This window comes from Mustela nigripes, chromosome 13, assembly GCF_022355385.1.
Source record: "Mustela nigripes isolate SB6536 chromosome 13, MUSNIG.SB6536, whole genome shotgun sequence".
Lineage (NCBI taxonomy): Eukaryota > Metazoa > Chordata > Mammalia > Carnivora > Mustelidae > Mustela > Mustela nigripes.
Window position 1 is genome coordinate 40,517,912 of NC_081569.1, and position 22,903 is coordinate 40,540,814.

Here is a 22,903-nt window from a genome sequence, read left to right on the forward strand (position 1 = left end):
CACTGGTGGGCTAGACACCTTAAATGTATTATCTCATTTAATCCTCAGAACCAACCACTGAGGGCGATGCCATCATTATCCTCATTGCCAGAGGAGAGGTGAGTCAGGTGAGCAACCAGGCTGTCGCAGGGAAGGGAAATCCCCTCCCCCTGGAGCAATCTGCCAAGGACCAGTGTTTACCTTGAGTACATGAAGGAGAATAACCCGGAGAGGCAGCTGGCAATGATATTTACTTCTTCACGGCTTGGGCATAAGTCCTGACTAATGTATTAAATTACCGAGCATATCTTTAAATAAACGGGTGCTACAGCAACTCAAATGCAAACAACAATCTTCAATGTAATAATTACACTAGCTGTGACACGAACCTCGCCGAGAGTGTATTTTTATTTTAACAAGCTTGAGTAAGTGCACGAGTGTGGGCTGAGCTTTTTGCTCGACAGTCAACACTTGAAAGCTGGCTCCAACCTTTAATTTAAGCATTCGCTTGTAGCCCCAACAGGGCGACGGGGTTTCTAGTATCAAAGACACACTCCTCCATGCTTTCATGGCCCTACTTCTGTAAGCAGCATGATTGAACCGCAGCACCACAGAAACTTGTTTTCCCTCCTCCTGACAGCGCGAGCCAAAACACCACTGCCCCATTCATCTTGGCGACATCATAATGAAGTCCCTGAATCAATTTATAACAAGCAAAGTGCACAAATCCATTGACAGAGTCTTGGGGAGGAGCCTTTCACAGAGCTCTTGAGAGCACCCAAGAGGTGAAGTGGCTGCACAGAAACCCAGATCAGACTGTGGGAGGGTCTTTGGCTATATCCAAAAAGCTTCTCCCCCCTCCCCCCCAGCCCCTGCCCCCAAAATGAGTAAGGGGGAAAAGAAGATAGTGAGAACATGCGATTGCTCCGCATGATTCCCAGTGCCTTAAAAAAGTTTGGCAACTGCCTTCGGTGACTTCCCACCACTTCTGTATGAAGAACAACCCCCTTGGGATGACAGCCGGGGCCTTCATGGCCTCCTCCAGCTGCCGGGACTCCCGCAGTCCCTACAGGCCAGACTCAACTTCCAGCCATCCCCACACTCACCAAACTCCCTGTCCAGTCTTTGCGAGTTTTTGCTCTACACAAAGAACTCTACTCTTGGTTGGCAAGACCTTCCTTCTCTTCAAAGCTCAGTCAGGCCTTTGCCCCTTTGCCTCCTCCTCCTCCTGCCTCAGATCTGAGGAGAGCTCCTTCATGTTTTCCCACTGCATCTCCACCTGCTCGAATCTGGCATGGTCACCGTGCTGTGATTTTACGCGCCCCTCATGTCCTCAAAGGCCTGTGAGCTCCTTGCAGGCAAGGAATACCATCTCTCTGCTTCCAGCACTTGGCACTGTGCCCAGCACACAGCAGAAGTTCAATAACATAGGTTTCTCTATTGCCTACCCTCACTCCACCACAGTGTTCTGGAAAGAGCCCCAACCCCAATTTGTATGAGGACCCCCAATCTCAGAGTATGGAACAACGGATTTCTGCGAGAGTCCTCTGGTGCTGTGATCTTGGGTCAGGAGAGCAAGGAGGTTAAAGACACAGCCTCGAGAGCCAGACAGGCTTGGCCTCCCTACGGGCTTCTAGCTCTGCGATCCTGGGTAGGTGTTCCGTCTCCCTTGACTCTCAGCTCTGTAAAAAGGGGGATGAAAGGTTGACATGAGTATTCAGTGTGGTAATAAGGCATTTCACAGTGCCTGACACAGACGAAGTACTCTAAACATGTACTTAGGACATACGTATCACTGTTTACAGCGGCAAGGCTCGGATAATGCAGAATTGGAAGCCTCCCACATGATATGATGAGAAATATCATCCTAGTGCCCCTTCCACCAACCCCCATCTGATCAGATCACAAAACTCCTATCTTTGGGTACCAGCGGAGGCCCTTATTAAAATGCCAGTGTGCGGCAGTTGAGAGAAGACTGGGTGACATCATTCCCCTACTGCAAACTCCTGTACATGAAGTGGACCATTCCTCGGAGGAACATAATGATATTCATTTCTACTGTGTGCTAAGTACCTGTTACAGGTGAGACATTGTATAAGCACCTTCACCTTCTATGCGTTACTTCCTACTTTCTAAAATCCCTATGAGGTCAATCTGATTGTTGTTTTACAATCGACACTGACGTTTAGAGAGATATGTGACTTGCCAAAGATCCTTCTGCTAGTATGCAGCATTTCTGGGACTTTAACCTTATATTTGGAAAAATTTCCAAATCTATACACGTTCTTCCACATATGCCAAGTGTCCCACATTCCTTCCTATTCATTTCTGTGCTGTCACCTGGAAGAGCCAGAAGAGAAGGGGACAGAAGACCAACACACCGAGTTAGGAGAGAGGGAAGAGGAGGCAGTCGTGGAGAGGTGCACTACTTGATCTTGATGTGGAAGGAAGGTGACTACTCTGCCCATGGCGGCTAGGTCAGGAAAGCAAAGAAAAGGGAGAGGACTATGAAAACACAGCCTGTTTGCCTAAGGCCAACCTTACGGAGGGCCAGAACTTTTCGCAAAGAGCTAAAAAATACACAGAAGCTTTAAGTCTTAAAAGAACTTCATATTCCTTTAACAATATCACCATGTCTTCTTCTTCTTCTTTTTTTATCCTAAAGATTTTATTTATTTGACAGAGAGAGAGATCACAAGCAGGCAGAGAGGCCGGCAGAGAGAGAGGGGGTAGCAGTCTCTCTGCCGAGCAGAGAGCCCGACATGGGGTTCGAGTCCAGGACCCTGAGATCTTGACCCAAGCCAAAGGCAGAGACTCAACCCACTGAGCCACCCAGGTGCCCCTCACCGTGTCTTCCGATTCAATGTCTCCTCCTACCTTCCTCACAAGTCTTCCAAGAGCCTATCAAGGAGGGGAGGGAGGCAGGGATGGAGGGAGGGAGGCAGAGAAGGGAAGGGGAGGGGAGGGGAGGGAGGGAAAGTAGAAAAGGCGGGAAAGAGGAAGAAAGGGGTGGGGGAGAAGGAAGAATGGGAGGGAGGGAATGAAAGGAAAACACAAAGGCTGCTGTCAGGCCTTTGTGATACGGAGTTATGACACACCTGACATCTATAAATGCTGTTGGTTTCCCGCCTATAAAGTCACAGATTCAATTTTATGTTTGTGAAGTGGTGGTACAAAGGAATTGAGAATAAACAAAATGTGTGTTCAACGACAGTGAAAAATTCCAAAACCTTGAGTCTAGAGAATATTTTCAGTACTGTGAGTGTATTATTTATATTACAAATGTACCAGAATGCCCTAGCCTTTTAGTAAGCTTTTTATTTAAGTGCAACATACCTCCAGAAACACGCATCACAAATGGGAGCCTGATGAATTCTCGGAGAGTGAGTCCTCGCCGACCCAGAAAAAAAAAATGCCTTTTGTTTTTTAAATCGTTTCCTATGCCTGGGTCAAAACCACTGGATAATGCCAAACTTCATGTGTAGAGTTTATTATTTTAAGTTTGGGTAGCAGGAAAATGCTCGAAATCTAACAAAATGTACTGCCTCCAAAGAGCCATTTCACTTCAAAGAGGATAATTATCTTGGGCATTGGGAGGAAGTTTTGTTTTCTTTTTCACCACGAGTGGGCATGTGGCTCTTTCTCTCACCCGTTTTGCAAAGGTTAGAGCTTCACCTTCTCAGCAGCGCAAGGAGAGACGATGCTGTCTCCATTTCCTTCCTCTCCACTCCCGTCCTTCCCCCACAGTATCATCATGAGCTGTTCTGAAACTAGGCCATCTCACTCCCCTTAGCCCTCCTCATCGCGGGCAGATCCAAGAGGAAGTGAGGGGCTTTTCTCGTGGCCAGGGCAGCTGTGGCCCACTACACAACCGTCGCTGACACAGTGTGTTTCAGCTTCTACCTTTAATTGGCTACTAAAACCATGCCAGAAGCGAGGTGGCCCCATACTCTGACATTCATCAGGCTCTAGGGGCACCCAGTCCTCTCTGGGTTAGAGGAGTCAGGAGCAAGACCCTGGAAAAGCAGAATGTGCCAGAATGTATTTGCTCACATTCAACTGACAGCCTGTTGATAGGAAACCAAATGGAACCAAGACCTAGTGCCCCCTGTTTGGTAATCATAACAAAGAGGCCGATGGCCCAGCTCCATAGGGCAATGTAAAGGCCTGTATGTTAGATGCCAACGAAGTGATTATAAAATTAACAAGTATTTGAGCATGGCTTTCTAGCTGCACGTTATCCTTCGCAAGAAACTTCAGGGAAGGCTGGCCTTTCATACATTTAATTAGTCTAATGGAACAGATTCTGCCAAGCACATCGAAAGTTAGCCGAGGGCTCGGCCTTCTGGCTATGTCCTCAGTGCCGACAGACACTTGGGCAGAACTCTTCCCTCCTATAGAAGGTCTGAGGGAGCACACATGTGGACAGCAGGTGACCATATCCTTCACTCGTGTGGTGGTGGGACATGGAAGGGTTTTCTTCCACCACTACAAGCAGTAATGAAATTCCCCAAAGGGTCCACATTTGTGGGAAAGTCTTACATCTACCAGGATTTGGAATAGCTCTGGAAGTTGCATTAATCGTACAAAATATTTTTTCCTAGGTATGAGGCCAAACCGAAAAGACAAATAGCAGTAATTTATTGCAGTTTTTGCTAATGTAGTTTGCAGATGATTAAAGGTAAATTGTAAAACCTCTGTAAACCACAATTTTTGCCAAATCTCTGTTGTATTAAAAAAAGAAAACAACAAAAACGCTGAACATGTAACATTAGCAATGATTCTAGTCCTCTACGGCCATTAAAGGGAAAGACATTATAACAAAAATAGAGATTAGAAAATATGTTTTTGAATGCATGTTTGAAAGTGCTTTAATTTAATTCATGGCTTACCTGTTGAATTTGTCTAAATTTAAAGCGCTTTCATTGTTACTGTGTGCTTTGTCACAAAATCTTCCATCTCCTAGGATAAACTGTACAGCAGAGATTCTCAAACTTTTTTCTTTAAGAGAGAGTGTGCATGCGTGAAAGCAGAGGCAGAGGGAGAGAGGGATCTTAAGCAGGCTCCACAAACAGCACAGAGCCCCATACAAGGCTCTATCTCTCGACCCTGAAATCATGACCTGAACCAAAATCAAGAGTTGGACACTTAACCAACTGAGCCACCCAGGCAACCCTCCTTTTTTCCTTTTTTTTAGTTCTCCAACTTTTTGATGTCTGGCATCTAGATCCCTTTATGTATTTAAAAATCCCAAAGACCTTTTGGGAATGTGGGTTATACATCAGTAATGACTGTATAAGAAATTAAAACTGAGAAAATGTAAAAATATTTACTTATAATTAATTTCAAAATAATAGTAAAAAACTCATTACCAAGTAACACAAAGTATTTTTATGAAAAATACATTTTCCCCAAAATGGTTAATCAGAAGAATATTTTTTTTATTTTTACATTTTTGCACATCTCTTTAATCTCTAGCTTAATGAAAGATAGGAGACTCTCATATCTGCTTCTGCATTCTGTCTGTTGTGCTCTTTTGGTTGGAAGTACGTGAAGAAAATCAGGCCTCACACACAGATACATCGCTGGAAAAGGGAGGGGCATTTTTTAGCCTTTTCAGATAATTTTAGATAACCTCTGATACTACACCAAAACTCCCCAAGTGGTGGTTTCTTAAAGGTTGGATGGAATATGAAACCTGAAACCCTCTCATAATTTTTTGTACTCTGTTAAATTCAAATAGATTGGTATATCTTGTACTTTGAATCATCTACCCATACATTGGTCACTTGGAAACTATTAGTTCACAGAGTTATGTAGTTCTTCCAGATGTTGCCACATTTCCTTACATACAAATAAGATCATATCAAGCAATCACATTTATTAATATCACCATCTACCTCATTTATTAATATCACCATCAGAAGTCTTTAAATATGGGAAGCAGCCACATGCCTGGTGTTGGAAATAAGTATTCCAAAATTGTATTTGCCTAAAAGCTTGAATTTATTGGCAATAAATACTGCCAACTATTTTTCTTGAAACGACGGGCTCACTTCGCTCATTTTTGAAAAAATATATGACCTATAACTAAATCTGAATAGCTAGAGTCAGTCAGTCTAGTAAGTAACATAGCATTCCATTCAAAAAGCAGTTACGTGGGCTGCTAACTCTAACAATGGCACAGTGCCCCCCGCAACCCATGCCCCGGCCCCGCCCCCAGACAAACATCCTCATTCGGTATGTAGCAGAAGCGCTTTATATGTACTTCCCTTTATATGTACAAGTAAAAAGACTTGTACTCAAGGGTCAAAATTTAATACACTTAATAATCTCTACTGCTTCACCAAGGACATTCTCGAACCCGGCAATGTGTTGTTAAAGCAAGCCCACGGTAATAACAAATACGATGATGACTTGTAAAAGGTGTCCCCACCGTGATTCCTGCAAAGATGCCAGTTTTACCTCCCAAAGTTTTGGCACTTTTCATGCCAAATGGTCAGTACAGTGAAAAGGGGCAAATAATATCTCAGTGTTATTATACAGATTGTTTTTATCTCTTGGAACCCCTGAAAGGGCTTCGGGGCTCCCAGGGGTGCCTGGATCCCACGCTGAGGACCCCTGCCACAGAGGATACTGACAGTATAAATCCACTCTCTAATCTGCTCAGTGCTTATGTCCTTGTGGGCTTCACATAAAGAAGATTTAAAAGGTTTATTTCTGTCTCCACCCTCCTGCCCTCCCTGCTTAAAAAAAAAAAAAAAAAAAAAAAAAAAAAAAAAAAAAATTCCATCGTGGCAATTCAACATAAATTGTGTGTATAGAACAAAGAAATTGCAGTACTCTTGATTTCATCAGCATTTTCCTCCCTAACAAAGAAAGCTGCTCCAACGAGCTATTGGGGAAACTATCATGAGTACAGGAAATATGACCCGCTGAGTCCCCCTCTATGCCATGGAACACCCGACCCTCCCAAACCTTTCACTTCAGGGGTATTTCGGATGAGCTCTTAGCAGTGTCCTCAGAAATAATTGGGTGTCCTAATTCAGCCACATGCAAATTAATGCTCCCCTAAAGAGGCCTTATTATAATTTCCAACCCTTGATGTCTACATAATCCCCTATAGTTCTTTAACTTTTTGCTTTCTAACTTCTGTTTACTGATGCACTACTTTTGTCAGCTCAGTATAGCATCAATTAGTAACACAGTTGTGTTTATTAGGTCTCCCCAGAGCCTTGAGAGAGCTGCTTTGTATTTATTAATGACTACACAGAGCACTACTATTTTTCAATAGCATTTAAAAATGAATAAATTACTGAAGATGAACTATAAAAGAACTTCAAATTTCAAAGGCAAGCAAAAAAAGGCATATTATTTCAAATCACCCATAATACTTGCATGCTTAATTTTATTTTCAATTTAATATTAAGGGGGGGCTGTTATATCTAGACTCTTCCTCCTGTTCCACTTTTGGCATTTTTCATTTCGGAGTAGAAGCCATTTGATTTATAGAACTGAGGTACAGATCTGGTGATTAATTAAGAGCCAGTTTAACAGGTCCAGATTTCATTATCACACACACCTGTTAAGTAATACACACCTGATTCAGCAGAAATCCACCCACAAGGTTAATTTTAAAAAATTAAAAAGCAAATAAGAGCGAGGAAGACATAACTCCACAAACTTAGGTCCAGTTTAATATTTTCAAGCATAATTCAAAACAACCGGCTTGAAATGTATCCGATTTGTACTCTCTTACTCCGTGAATAATTGCCTGTATTCTACTACGTGAAGTCGGAGCTGCCCACGCTGCTACAGAATTCGTTACTTAGGGAAATCGGAGAGACCCATCTCCTGTTCGATGAATCTTTCCTACCAAAACTTAAAGTGATGGGAAGCAGTGATGACATTCGTTTGCCCTGCTTTTTTTGTATATTCCCGGTCATTTACGAAATGAAGACGCTGATCTGCAAAAATCACTTCGCATTCATGAAAGGAGCTATGGGAGCTCCCCTGAGCATTGGGCTATGAGGCAGAAACATACCTCAGTGCACTTCCTTTGTCTTGCACTCCGTCTTTGATGTGCAAGTCACTGGTGGAGTAAGCTGTGATGGCTTTGATGTTGAACTTCTAGACTTTATTGTTACTAGCATGCCTACAAGGAGAGCTGTCAGTCATTTCTTACATCTGAACAACCATGTTTCTTTACGGCGCCCCTTTTACAAGCATCAATCCTTAAATACATGTTTTCACATTCCTGCTGATTACCACACTATCTTTGTTGGGGGAGGGCTGTGCTCAAATATAACTACGGCACCCACATTTTCTGTAAACACCCTGAGGCATCATCAGATGGCTGGTAACCAACCTTCTTCAACAAGAGAAGCCTCAGCACAAAACATATTTCTAGCAAATGAAAACATTCTGAAAACGCTCAAGCCATCTTAACAAGTCAGAATGAGTAGTTTAGCCAATATTTCCCCTAAGCAGCCATTAAATTACAGAGAAACTTCCAAGCCACGTTAAAAGGGATTCTGAATGCAACAGCAGCAGGAGGCTCAGAAAGTCGGCCAAAACTTGGAGACATCTTAACTCATCTTAAACAACTTTGTTTTTCTGCAATGGTGGAAACAAAACACTTCTGTTCTACACGATTTTGCCTGTGACAGAAATTCTGCTTTTGAAATAAACTTCTGACAAACTAATTATTTTATTAAAACAATTTTCAGAGGCTGCTTGCTGTTATGGATGCAGTGTAAGTTAGAAGATGACTTTTCGTAATTTAATGTCTGAGGCAAGCATATGGCTTTGTATACAACGTGTGTACTGTTTCTTAAATATATACACACAAAATAGGCAATATGCTCATCTTTAAAATTCTCTGTTGAAAAAGACATTGCTCTAATTTCATTTACCAGCTCCCATCAGATTTACTTTTCAAGCTCCTTTATCACTTCTGGAGCTGCTGAATATTCTCAACCCTCACTGGGTCATTCCACACAAAAAGGAAATAAAATTAAGGTGCTTACATCACACCAGCCTGGTGTATAACGAACTGCTACCTTTCTGAATAAATGCTTCAATGAAATCTAAGTTCTTAGAGATACTGGATCTCTAATGAGGAAGTACAATGGGTTTATTTTTCAGGACAGAGCTCAGTTGTTATTTTTCTTTTGTAAGCTAGCATCATAGGAGATACACTGTTTCTGCTTGCTAATAAACTGCAAACAATATATTAGAAGAGACTCAATTTTGTTGGGTTTCTGGCCTGGAATACTTGGTAAGGAATATGATTACTGTGGTATGCAATGGTTAGATGACTCCAGGGTTTCCATTTTTATGCAACCTCCTTCCCCCTAACCTCCTTGGTTTTAACTCAACCATCAAAAATGGAAAAGGCTTTGGGATAGAATTTGATAAATAAGGTATTTTTGTAATTTACCAGAACTAAGTCTGGGCACAGTTATTATTACTATTAATGAAAGCATGCTTGTTCTTAAATTTGTTTAAATCATTGGCTAAAAGGAGTAAACCTTAAATTTTCACATCTGAAATGAACGCATTAGCTGATTGAGGCACCTACAGCAATTAAGGGTTGAGACAGGGAACAAGGAAACTAGAAGGCATTCATCTGTTTCCTCTGAGTCTTGAACAAGAAATCAGATCATCTCTCTGTTTGCATAGAAACATTTCATCAAATGGGAGATATGGAAAAGACCTTGATGCCTATCAAGTCTCTCAAACTTAACAAACGGGGGAAGCGAGCAACCAAGGTAACCTGACAATTATTTGAGTAGCAGATCTGGGAGGAGAACCCACATCTTCCCCCCACCCAGCGTGAAGGGGGGTGGTTTCCACCATCCAAAGCTGTTTCTGTGCACTGGGGACCAGTGACTCACGTGTAAAGTCAGGGTGTTGAACTTCAGGGGTTTCTCAATCAGAACCACATGGGCGGCTTAAAATCTTAACAATACTTGAGCCCCACCTCAAACCAATAAAATCAGAGCTTCTAGGAGTGCAGGCTGGGCTTGATTATCTTTAAAAAGCTCTCTAGGGGCACCTGGGTGGCTCAGATGGTTAAGCGTCTGCCTTCGGCTCAGACCAAGATCTCGGGTTGCTGGGATCTAATCTAGCCAGCATGGGCTACTGGCTCAGGAGGGAGTATCTTTCTCCCTCCCTCTCTACTGCTCCCCCTGCTTGTGCTCTAGTTCTCCATCAAAGAAATAAAATTAAATAAATAAATATATAAAACGTTCTCTAGATGGCCCAATGTGCAGACAAGGTTGAGAACCTCCGAGACCCCTCCTGAGCCTATTGCCAAACACTCACCATCAGTTGGAAAAAGTTCTTGGACTGTGCTCCCTGACATTCATCCATGAAGCCATACAAGTTTCTAAGCCATCACTCGGTCTGCCTGTGAGCCTAGCTGTTGATACTACCTGTTTCGCTGTTTACTTAGGGATTACCTACCTCTTCCTGACAGGATGTGTACTCCCAGAGGCCAGAGACAAAGCCCACTGTGTTCCCCATGGCTCCTACAATCCACAGTATCATACCTGCTGCAATGCTGGGATAGTGCATAACCATTTTCCAAAGAGAGAGGGACGGGCCTGGAGTTGTCGTGTGGAAGGGGATGGGCTGCTCTCTCCCTTAACCAGAGCAGTTCTGCTTTTCTCTGTTTCACTGGACTAGAATCGGAGCTGCGTGAAGGCAGGGTTGTATTGGCCTCATTCATACTCAGCTACCTCCATTGCCTGGAAGTGGGCAGACAGGAAATGTGCACAGGGCCTGAGAAATACTTGTAAATAGGAAGCACTGATGAGACTGCTGGTGCTTCTAGCAACATAGAAAAGACATCACTGTTTCCACTGGAGTTGGCCTTGACCCCTGTGGCACAATCCCTTACCCCACCGACTGGTCAAAATGTTGGCAAGAGCCAGCCCCTGGGGCTCACTAAATGCTGGCCAGAGCTCCCCAGGAAGATTCACGCAGAAAAGTACTGGAAAGTATTGTTGGCACTTCCCACACCCATGTCTCAGGATGTTCTGGCTGTTTGGGCCACTTGGAGTAACAGATTTGGAGTATGCCCACTTCCTCCCACACGCTGTTATAGAAAAGCCAAAATAATCAGAAGATTATGTTAAGCGCGTTAATGACATCCAAATAATGGCAGAAATTGCTCATGTTGGGCATCTCTTCCACCCGGAAAGGATGGTCTGCAGGAAAGCTCATGCTGATTTTAATCTATTTACCTTTCTGAGCTCCACTCTCCACACCACAGACCAAAGCAATGCTTCCCAAACTCACCAGATGAAGAGCTCTGACAAATTCAGATTCCTTGGTCTCACCCCATTACTGTCGGAAGCAGGATCCACGAAGGTGGTGATGGAGAATGGGAGTTTATTTTTAAATTGCTTTCCAGCTGACTGTGGAGATCAATGGTATTTGGGAACTGCTGAAGGTCTAGAGGACCCCGTGCCCCCGCCAGCTCTGGAAGGTGAGGACGGGAGCAGGTTTCACAAAGCGAGAGGACCCCCTGACTTGAAAACACCTGAGACACTTTTAAAACGATGCCTTCCCAGGCCAGGAGGACCAAACAGACAGAATCAGGCTCTCTACAGCTGCGACCCAGGAATTTCTCTCTCTCAATCTCTCTCTCTCTCTCTCTCTTTTTTTTTTTTTTTTTAAAGATTTTATTTATTTATTTGACACAGAGAGAACACAAGTAGGCAGATCAGCAGACGGAGAAGCAGGCTCTCCGCTGAGCAGGGAGCCCGATGCGGGGCTCGATCCCAGGACTCTGAGATCATGACCTGAGCTGAAGGCAGCCACTTAACAGCACCCCAGACACCCCAGGAATCTCCCTTTTGAAAAGACTCTCTGGGTTATGAGTTGTACTCTCAAGGTTCAGAACCCCTACTTGTGGCAGGATTTTAGAACTAACCTGTGGCTTGTTTGTAAGGAAATCCTGTTCACACGTGATGATTGGCTTTATCTAATTACAGTACCATATCATTCTGTGTGTCGCAAATTCTCCTTTACTTTAAATGGCATATTGCTCACAAAAGCGGCAGACCTCTAAGAGCAACGGTCTTAAAGCAGCCGTCTCTGGCTAAGCGTGGTTGCCAATCTCCCAGTACATTTTTTAGGTGCTGATTCATGGCTTACAAGACACAACTGGGAGGAAGGCGGGGGGGGGGGGTCTCAGCTCTATAAAAGCACACAGGTGGGCCCTGTAGAACCCAGCACGCAGGAGGCACTTTACAAATTTATTTAATTTTAATTTAATTAAATTTACAAATTTATGTATTTATTTATGCCCTGTGTTCTGCACAAGATTTGACGTGAAATAAACAAATAAGAGAAAGGGGGGGCCCCAGCAACTGAAAAATGAAAATAACATTCTATGAAAAAGAGATTATTTGTCATGTGGTGAAAGAATCACACTCCTAGGCGGCATAGTTTAAAAAACGGTTTGCTTCAATAACTGATCTGAAACTTAACCACAAGTCTTCACTTCTGAACCACTATCTTATTTCTATAATGGAAAAGTTTAAACAGCAGGTTCTCCTTGCTTTTTCCTCCCCTCCATGTTTTTCACGTAAAGGTGCAATTTCACCTTTCCAGTAGGAATAAGGAAGCACTGTCACCCTTTAAAATCTCAGTGATTACCCATCATTATTACTATCCTGGTAAGTCCAACTCAGCTCCGAAGCCTTGAGTTCTTGAGCAATGCAAAATTCATGTAAACCTGTATTCTCATCCTTCTGCAAGGCATCATTTCCTTAAATGATATTAAAGGATCAATACTTATTTGTCTGATTCCAACCCAGAATCAGATTGTTTTATGATTGTTTCACACTTGATGTCACCGAAATCTGAGTCTGCATGCAATTCACTCGTATTATCTATTTATCCTGAAAATTACAGAAGTGTTTTCTTATTTCTATTTTGTGCAGTGTTTTAAAGCATAAACTCTATACGATGTTCTAAAAACCTATGTAACACAGAACCTATATTTGCGGCAAATTGCTTACACTTAAATGAACCAAAAGACCACAAGTCTTCATAAATCAAGTGGTTAATAGTTTTGCACCCATGTTTAAAACCATTTTATTGCTGAAAAAAGCTACAATTGTTTACTTCTTTCTAAATGTTTGCTTTTTTGGGAAAAAAATGGCTCTGGATTTCAAAAGGGAAGATGCAAATCAAAATGACAATCTCTTTTTAAAATTTATTTGAGGTTTGGGGAACAGAATCAAGGTTGAAACTTAAAAAAAAATTACAAGATTACCGTAAAGGTCATAATAATTGTTTACTCACAAACCAAATCTTATTTACATCTTAAAATTTAACATGGAGCGAAAAAGAATTTTATAATTCAGCTTTAAAACTTCCCTTACTATCTTCCATGGAAACTTTGCAAATTCATTATCTCCACTACAGTTCCATTTCTAATAACCGTTTAAAACAATGCATTACTCTTTGGAATCTGATGAAGAATGCCTCACAGCAAGTGAGAAAATAATTTCAACCTTTGACCCCCTCCACTAGCCTGATGGGAAATTCACTGGCACCATTACGGCTTTCCGCGAATAAGTAACCACTAGAGGGCAGCCTTATCTCAGATCAGACACTTCTTTGGAGGAAAACACCTTATAAACGCTTCTCATGTTCCATTAATTGCTTTTAGAATATCTTTGATTTTCCTAGATATTTAATAGCCAACTTCAGTTCACCTAAAAGCATTTATAAATAGGTCAAAAGTCCACTTTCACAAATTACAATGATATTACACAGACCGCTCATGCGATGTCCTAGCCTATGCAGCCTATGCAGCTTTAAAAACCTAACACAAAATTCAAAAATCTTTACTCCTTACTACGTGGCAGGTTAAGTGCTAAATCAATCATACCACAACTAGTGCGCGGGTTCCACTTTTGGCAACAAAATTTCCAGAGGTTCTAGAGAAACTTAAGTATGCCTGAGGAAGAAAGAAACAGACCAAGATTGCGGGAAGACAGAAGGAGCGCAGTGGACAGGGACAGCAAATAGTAAGGTCAGAGTTGTGTGCGTTTCATACTATGAGGCTTCAAATAGCTGGCAATCTTTACTTGAAAGATGGATTAAATATGTTCTACACAGCCCCAAAAGAAAGGATCAGAATCGAGGGATTTAAAATACAAAGAGATTTGTGCTTGATGTAATAAGCAGAATTTTCTAATTCGAGATGGAATAAGCTATCTTGAACAATAGTGAGTTTCCCGTCATAAAAGGTGTTCAAGTAGAACCAGACAACCATTTGGCAGGAATGCAGTGGAGAACGAAATGCCAACAGGACACGTGTCTGAGTGACGGTTTCTTTTCTCCCCAAGACTCTATGAAATAATGTAGATTTGCTTTCACACTCATCTCAATCCAGTCAGCAGAAAAGTAAACACCCATCAAGAAATGAGCTTTTGCAGATCTATCTACTTGGAAACTTTTACTCTTGTGTGCTTTTCTAAAAGACAACAGATTTCTCAAGAGTACGTCCACAATCATGTCCCTTAGCTGTCATGGAAAAACCAGAACAGCACTCACAAGCCCAAGGCTTCATCAGCTTTCTACATAAAGGCATATTAAAATTAGAAGATACATTTATGAACGCACCCTTTGCCTAAAGATTAGTGGAACACATACAGATAAATCTCTAGCTCAATTCTATCATAATGGAGGTAGGTTATACAAGTTAGCCGTACCTCATAGTATTCTGTATTCTTTAGGAAGGTAAGGCTTACATTTCACCCAGATCCTCTTATAACAAGCAGACTTAATGAAAATCATGGATGAAGAGAGCTAATGATGAGCAAATAAGAATAACCCCATTTGTACCAAATTGATTTTATTAAATAGTAATTTAAAGATATTAGGCTCAGCAAAGCATTACATAATTGAATCTATTTTTTTCTCTTATAAATGCCAGAGTTATAATTTTCACTAACTAGAGACAAAGTTATATCCAGGGCATTTTCACAGCTTCCTCCAGGGGAGGCAGCATGAAAATAGTAGAAATTAGGGCTCTAGTCCTTGCTTCACCATTTATCAGCTGGAAGAGCTTGGCTAGAGCAACATAACCTCTATGGGCTTCACTTTTTTCCAACCAAAAACCATGAGAGTAATAGTGGCTTTCCACGGAGGATTAAATGAGACAAGAATGTTTGTAAAACATAAAGCACAAAACAAATATAGATTAACTCATCCAACTATGTATTTACGAAATGTCTAGTAAACTTCAGAGACAACACAATAAAAATCAAAGAATGAAATCACTAGCAAACCTAGGGAATAGGTTGGACATGGTTTTTTATACTCACAGGAACAAAGATTTTAAAATTATCACATTACCTCCTTATAATATGATGAGGGCTACCAAATGTCACTTTATTTTATTTTTTTTTTAAAGATTTTATTTATTTATTTGACAGAGAACACAAGTAGGCAGAGAGGCAGGCAGAGAGAGAGGAGGAAGCAGGCTCCCTGCCGAGCAGAGAGCCCGATTCGGGACTCGATCCCAGGACCCTGAGATCATGACCTGAGCCGAAGGCAGCAGCTTAACCCACTGAGCCACCCAGGCGCCCCCAAATGTCACTTTAAAAAGAATATCCAAAAATAAGAGTTTTCAACTGTTTTCTCGCATATTGCACAAGGGCTAATAAATGCTATTATCAGTCTATCTAGACCTCTTTTCTCTGGACATAATGCTCTGACAATTTACAGAAAAAGCATGCATAGTAACAAATACAAAAGGCTCTGACTATGAATCTGTAAGTCCATGACTCAAAGTCTGGGCTGGAAGGGAGGTATCCTCAGCGGAGGATCTAGAAGGGGGGAGGGGGGAAATTTGTCAGTCTTTCCTCAGAGGGTCAATATGTGGTCTTTGAGATGATATCAAATGTCAATTCATACCTGTTGTCACTGGTGGATCTTTCCAAATTACCTTTTTTTTTTCAAAGCAGAGAAGCATACACATGGTGTAGCTGCTGATTCTGAGAGTCTAATTACTGTTTTAATACTTAATAGACATGAAATATATAGATTAAAGCCTTGATTTCTTACTAATAAGCACTATGAGTATTTAGAATGCATCAGAAAATATTTCTATGACGAGGTACTTAGATTTACTCCATGCAATGGGTTTTACGGATGACTAAAATAATTTAAGAGAATTATAAGAAAACTGAACTCTAACGCTACCTCTGCAGATCGATCTATCCATCTATCCAGTAACTTTTTCTCTCAATAAATGGTCATTTGTAAATATTATTTTCTTAGACACCCCTGAGCAAATTACAAAGTGGCTGGGTGTTACTGCAGGTCCTTTGCAATTATCTACTTGCTGATCTCATCCATTTCACCGTGGTTCACTTGGCTGGAAGGGAAAGGTGAGAGAAAACGGAGTGCAGTAAGAACTATTAATATATATTTACTAATTTATCCACTAGTTATAAAATAACCCCGAAGATATAAATCATATTCATTCTATCTATCTATCCATCTATCTATCCCTCCATCTATCGGAGCACTTCCATTTACAAATTGTATTATTTTATAACTGGGCAGCATCAAGAAATTACATGGTTTAATTCAAATTGTGGGCAAAGTGGTTTACTCGAGTATGATGTTGCTTTGTATTTCAAGTGATGTGATTCAAATATACAAAATCAAGAGGTTGCTCAAGAAAAGGGTGCTTTAAAAATATTGTCTATTTCCTAAAGGGTCTGAGCTCCCCCCTCCTCCCATGGACAGATGGATTCAGAGATCCTCTTTGTCTTTAAAAGAACTGACCCCTCCTTGCCCGATGAACTCTGCCCGGTGGCACAGCCCTTTGCATTTTCTTCTTTCAAGACCCAGCCATCACCCTTCTCCCAATCCTACTCATCAAAGGTCACAAAAATGGGACAAAAATCCCTGCTTAAGGGATACCACTGACAGGGTGCGTGAAAGCAGACCAGGGATAAAATTCACATTTCATTGGGTAAAAAGAAAGCCCAAGTTCTTCAAAACTACAAAATCAAATTTATGCGAGTTGGAACTACTACTAATCACCAACACACAAAATATTTTCAAAGCAAGAAGGTGAAGTTCTGCATTTGAATTGCACATGAATTGTGCTGGGGGAAGAATCTATTATGGGACAGAAATTCCCTGTAAGCCTTTCTCCACTCTAACTCCATTTACATGAGCATTGGCTGAGCACTCATGAAGCAAAGGAGTATATAATCTACGGAAACTGATGAAGCCCTTGCATTTCCTTTCAGCACTTGGCTGCTGCCTGACATTTGACCAATGCACTTTTATGATGAGCAGAACAAGTGCTCCCCTGATTCTAAATGTTATCGCTGGCTCTCTCTGTTTGCCCAAGAAGCAATCCAAATGGTATTGGAATTTTGTTGTTAATTAAACAAAAACAAAACTGAAGGATGAGACTAGAGTTGCTTAAATGAAGATTTATTACTTCTAAGCATAAAACCACTTTAAGCCTAAACTTATTTGACAACTAACGCAGAGGAAGGATTTTCTTCTTTGGTGAGTTCAAAAGGCCTGATTTAATGATGTTTAAAAAACCTAAGTAATCAGCCAACAAAGAGAATGTTTCTCTTTTATGGTCGCTTGTTCTCTCCTCCCCCATCCACATGCATACATGTACCAAAAAGCTATATTATAGTTTTTCTGTTTTGCATGAAAAATCTAATTATACAAACTCTCTTACATATGGAACCAATTTAACTATTAAAAATAAGAGGCAGTAGGGAAGTATTTAATATGATTCTGGGCCAGTTTTTTTCCCCTTAAATCTGATATGGAAACATTTACAGCATTCCTCATTTTCCCACAAACTATTTTTCTTCAGTTTAAATTTGCGCCACAGTGAGATAATCCCATTAAAACACAGGATGTGAAGATATTGGAAATGAAATATTCTAATTGTCCAGATGCATTCTATTTCTTTCTCTCTCACGCTTATAGAAAAAACTGCATTGCCAGTACTTCTGAGCTACTTTTCTCAAAGCACATTACTATGAATCTATTATCTAATGGCAGCCAGAGGTCACTCCAAGACAAATGTGTGGGCTAGAGCTTTTGGGGGATGTTGGTGGTTGTGTGATTCTCATGCTTATATTAGTAAGGGATAGTACCGAACTTTGTACTAGAGCTACAAAAGCAAAATCCTCTGTACTGGGAAGCATCAACATTAGATTAAATATTAAAACATACTTTCCTTATTGTTTGGTGGTTACTCTTCATGAGGGGAAATAGTCTTGGGTTTTCACCCTTCCCCCAATCAACACAAATTATACAACATAAAATGGATAAAGACTGGCATTGACATCTTCCAAAGAGCAAAATCCACTTTGCAACTTAAAGGGGAGGGAAAAAAAAACGCACACAAGAAAATGTCTTGACTACGAAGGCTATTTGAGTCGTTTTACTCTTACAGGATTAATAAAACGCAGGAAATAGCATAAAAGTTTTTCTGAGGGGGAGAGGAGGAGCATAGCTTTCTTTTACCAAAAAAAAGTCGGTAAGACAAACATTTTTTTTTCTTTACAAAATGATTTTAAGTGCTTAAGAACGTGTATCACATGGGAGGTTTTCCCTCCTTTATCAGTTGCTTTTTCTAAAAACGCTTAAATCCTGTTTTCTGAAAGCCACGAGGGAAAGATAGAAAATTTGCCGTGGGTACGTCGTATAGAGAAATTTCATCTTAAGCAGCTCATCTTAGTGTCCAGCACATTTCGGCCTGTTAATAATTAATAAAAGAGATGCCACCCAATCTCTAGTGAAGAAAGGCAAAGCTAGATGATCCGAAAGTAAACGCAGCTCGGATACCGAACTAGTGTCCTTCATCCCGGACTGCAACAAAACCTCAACCCACCAAACGTTCACGGCGCTCCCGGCGCCCGCACGGATGGGCAGTGCCCGCAGGACAGTCTGGATCTGCAAAAATGCTGCGCACCGGGTGCGCCGCAAACAGATGGGCTTCCAAATCCCCGCGGCCAGCGGCCGGGTCCGCGAGGCCCCTCGGGCAGATTATCTCCCCGGAGGAACCTGCGGGCGCACAGGCGGGCAACGTGCTGCCGGCTGAGCTTCTCCACGGCTGTTTGCAAGAGTCCTAAGAGCGCGACTTGGCTTCTCCGGGCCGCACGGGCGACTTCCTGCACACCTCCAAACTTTGGCTCTCCCAGGAGAAACTTCCCTGACTTGGCTCGTTTCTTTGCCCCTCACCTGGGAAGCCCTCCAGTCGACCCTGTCTTCCACTAGTTCCCCCTGCCATAGCCACCAGCCTACTCAGAAATCCTGACCAAGGCGGAAGGCCGGGCGGGGAGACTCGACCGCGACCAACCCGCGCGGGTCGGCCCTCACCGCCGTCTAACTTGCACGGCCGCCCGCGACTCCTGTGGGCAAGGTTGCCTCCCCACGTCCATCCACAACCCAAAGTATCAAAGCGGAGGTGCGCTGAGGCTGCGGCGGCAGCCCGGAGAGTCTAGGCACGTTCGAGAAGCCCGTCCCGCTCGGGCCCGGGCGCTTTCGGAAGTAGCCGCGTCGGGACGCAGGGCGAAACGGCCGCACTTTCCCCGCCCGCGGCCGCTCGGGCGCTCCGGGCCTCCGGGCCGCCACGGGGCGGGGGGAGGGCGGGAGGGCGCGAGGCCCGGGGCGCTGACCAGTCCCGAGAGATGACATCGCGTCCGCGCGCACGCACGGCCCGGCCCGGCCGCAGCGCCTTCACTACGTAGGCCGGAGCTGTCCGGGGTGCGGGCCCTGGGGACCGACCGCGGGCGTCCCCGGCTTCCTCCGAGCTCTTCAGATCCTCCCCTCCCTTCCAGAAGCGCCGCGACTCCCAGCAAACTTTCTTCCGAGAGCCCCGCCGGGTTCCAGGCGGACCCGGGCTGCTGACAGGAGTCAGAGGGGGAGGAAGAGGGGGCTCCAGCCCGTGCGCCTTTGCCCCCTACAGGAGGCAGGCTGATCCCGCGGCCGGGCTCAGGTGGCGCCGCCGCTGTGGCCCAGAAGGCCCTGGCGGGGCTCGGGCGCCCAGCCCGGGGCAGTACGTGCGCTCGGGCAGGCGCGCCCACCCCTCCCCCTGCGCGCCCTCCTCCCCGCCCCCCGGAGCAGCCAGCCCACCCGGCCCCGGCGGGGCTCCCGGCTCACCTTTCATCGCTGCGATCACAAAATACATCATTTAAGCCGCGGTGCGGAGAGCGCAGGGAGAGCCGATGGTCCGACCCCGGAGCCCCCTCTGCCGCCGCCGCGCCGCCGCCGCCCGAGCCACAGCAGCAGCTGCCGCAGCTGCCCGCCCGCCGAGAGCCATCCCGAGCCATAAGAGGCTCCATGTGACCGGCTGACATCACGGCCGCCGCTCTGTTTACACCGCGCCCCTCCGCTTCCTCCCCGGGCGGGAGGCGGGAGGCAGGCGCGCCCCAGCGCCGCGCCCCGCCCCGCCCCCGCGGGCAGGTGAGCGGCAGCGGCTCGGCGGGCGCACCCCAGCCCGGCGCTGCCCTGCCGCGCCCCCGGCCCGCGCCCAGGCCCCCGGCCTTCTCTTCGCCTCCCAGAGCACCTGTGGTCGCCAGGGTGCTCTCTCGACGCAGCGCCCCTCTGGACGCAGCGCCCCGCGGAACGCGCGCGCCTGGCCACTTTGTGCCCCCACCTGGTGGGGCAAGGGGCACGCAACCCCCCGCCGCTCTCCTGCTGCTTTTCCCGAGCCCCCCGGGACGTTAAATACTCCGGTTCGTCGGCGGAAAAGAGGGATATGGCCTGCGGGGTCATAGACACCCTCATTTCCCAGAGCGCCCCAGCTCTGTTCGGAAAGGGGGGCCCATATGGGTCCGTGCAGCGCGTGTCACCCGGGACCTTGCGGGCGAGTGGAGTGAGTGCCTTCTAAGTCTTCCATGGGAGACTTGGCCTGGGCAGGGGGACCGCCGCCCACTCAAACGTTGGTAATCTCCAGCACACCAACTTCACCAAAGGTGTCTGTTTACACCTCTCTCTTCCCCCAGGAACACTGTTACCTGGAAGGAGAGCTGAAAACTATGTGAATATCCTAAATGATAATCGCCAGCCAACTTGAGCCACTAAATTCCCAGACTCTTCCATATCCATCATTCTCTCCAGGGAACCCATCTACAGGTGGGAAAGATTCTACTTTTTACACCCTAAAGATGAGATATTGTGCCACTTTGGGGAGGAAAACAAAAATACCTATATAAAGGTAAACTTTGTGAATTCTCACTTAAAATTAAAACTTAATTCCCTCTGAACTTTGAAGCTTAATTCTTTTTACTGGCCTATGGAAACTTAAATCTTGACAGTATTACTAGATGAATCTCTTGAGGATGAATTTCAGATGCTTCATACCCAGAGCCTGCATTATTTAAAACTGCTGAATGCTCATAACATTGACCACAACAGGAAAAAAAAAATCTCAAAAGCCCAGTTTACATACCTGCTACTGTTACTTCACATCACTTCAATTTTCCTTTCTTTTCTAATGGTCTGTATTTCCATTTACAACTCAAAATATTATATAGTTATTAACTGATGACTTCATGCTGATTATATTACGAGAGTCCTAGCATTTTTTCCCCCATAAAACAGTTGTCCTTGTCCTGAGTTGTGCTATGATTTAAAACACAGTGAGACAATCAGCTCTGTAGAAAACTAGGATTCATATACTCCCCACAATCCCCAGCCTCCCTTTCAAGGCAAAATTTACACAGTCCTGATTTAGAAGGTCAGAAATCAAGATATAGCTTTATAAAAGTTTGGTTTCAGCTAAAACCATCCTAAAGTTTTTCCTTTAGGTTTTTTCTTTGTTTAATTTCAATTAAATTAGCCAATTTATAGTACATTAGTTTCAGATGGCGTGTTCAATAACTTACCAGTTGCATATAACACCTAGGACTCATCACATCACATGCCCTCCTTAATGCCATCACCCAATTGCCCCATCCCCCTACTTTACATTTTTTTTTCAAATAAAACCACAAAAATAAGAAATTATGAAAGTGGGAAGCCAAGACCTACCCATGTTAATTCAGCTGTCCAGCCATAGCAAAGTGGACAAGAGTTTCAAATGAACCAACCATACCCACTGATGTTTACAATTATGAAATTAAATCACACCACCTTCCCATGATGCAACTGTATCTCCCAATGAGGCAACACCCCTCAGTTACATTGACACCATCCTTCATATTTGGTTCTTGATTTCCCCTAGTCCTAAGGACTTTATAACAAGGAAAAGTAAAGCCAAGCTATCCAGTAGGTAGGTCCCAGGTACAATTTTCTTTCCGTTGTACCGCTGAAGGATGGAAAGACATCAGTGATTGCATGCTTCTAGGTATGCTCTTCATATTCCCTGCAAATGAATCCAGATACACAACTCTGAAAATTCACAGTGTTACTTTAAAACAGTATCCTGTTTTAGAAAACAATGCTTTGAAAATGAGCAAATCCATTAGCTCTAGCCTGCCTGTCAGACATCTGACTCCAAGGTAAATAGTCTTACATTACTAGTAATCGGTATTTATTTCCAGACCATTTCAAATGAAATCGGTAATCGGGAATGACATGTAACGTGACATGTGTGCTCCTGCAATTACAAGTAGTAGAATCAGTCATCCTATAGATATGTCCCCAATAGAAATATAATCTCATAATACTTATTTGAGATATTTACACATTTATTCAACAAAGACATTTCCAGGATAATGTAATACTGACCTTAGCCTTTAGAAATGTGTTTCATTCTGGTCCTATAAATAATGAGCAACAGAATTTCAGATATTAAGTCTTAACCTTCCTGTGTGGCTAGATGCTATTTGTAATACATGCCTCTATTAAATGTCTTCAGCTTTTAACCCAGGGTACAATATTGTTCTTTATA

The 22,903-nt window shown here is 43.5% G+C and overlaps 1 protein-coding gene across 3 annotated transcripts in view; it reads right to left on the minus strand.

Moving 5' to 3' along the window:
• The window catches only part of RORA (RAR related orphan receptor A), a 709,088-nt gene that overhangs the window by 73,732 nt on the left and 612,453 nt on the right, over positions 1–22,903 (minus strand). Inside the window, exon 1 of one of the 3 annotated variants that reach the window (XM_059372059.1) lies at positions 20,170–20,379. The exons of the other annotated variants lie outside the window; for them this stretch is intronic. Within the exon in view, the coding sequence (XP_059228042.1) occupies positions 20,170–20,200 (31 nt within the window). The 5' untranslated portion in view covers positions 20,201–20,379. Of the gene's footprint in view, positions 1–20,169; positions 20,380–22,903 lie in introns of those variants that run through there. 3 annotated transcript variants of the gene reach the window in all.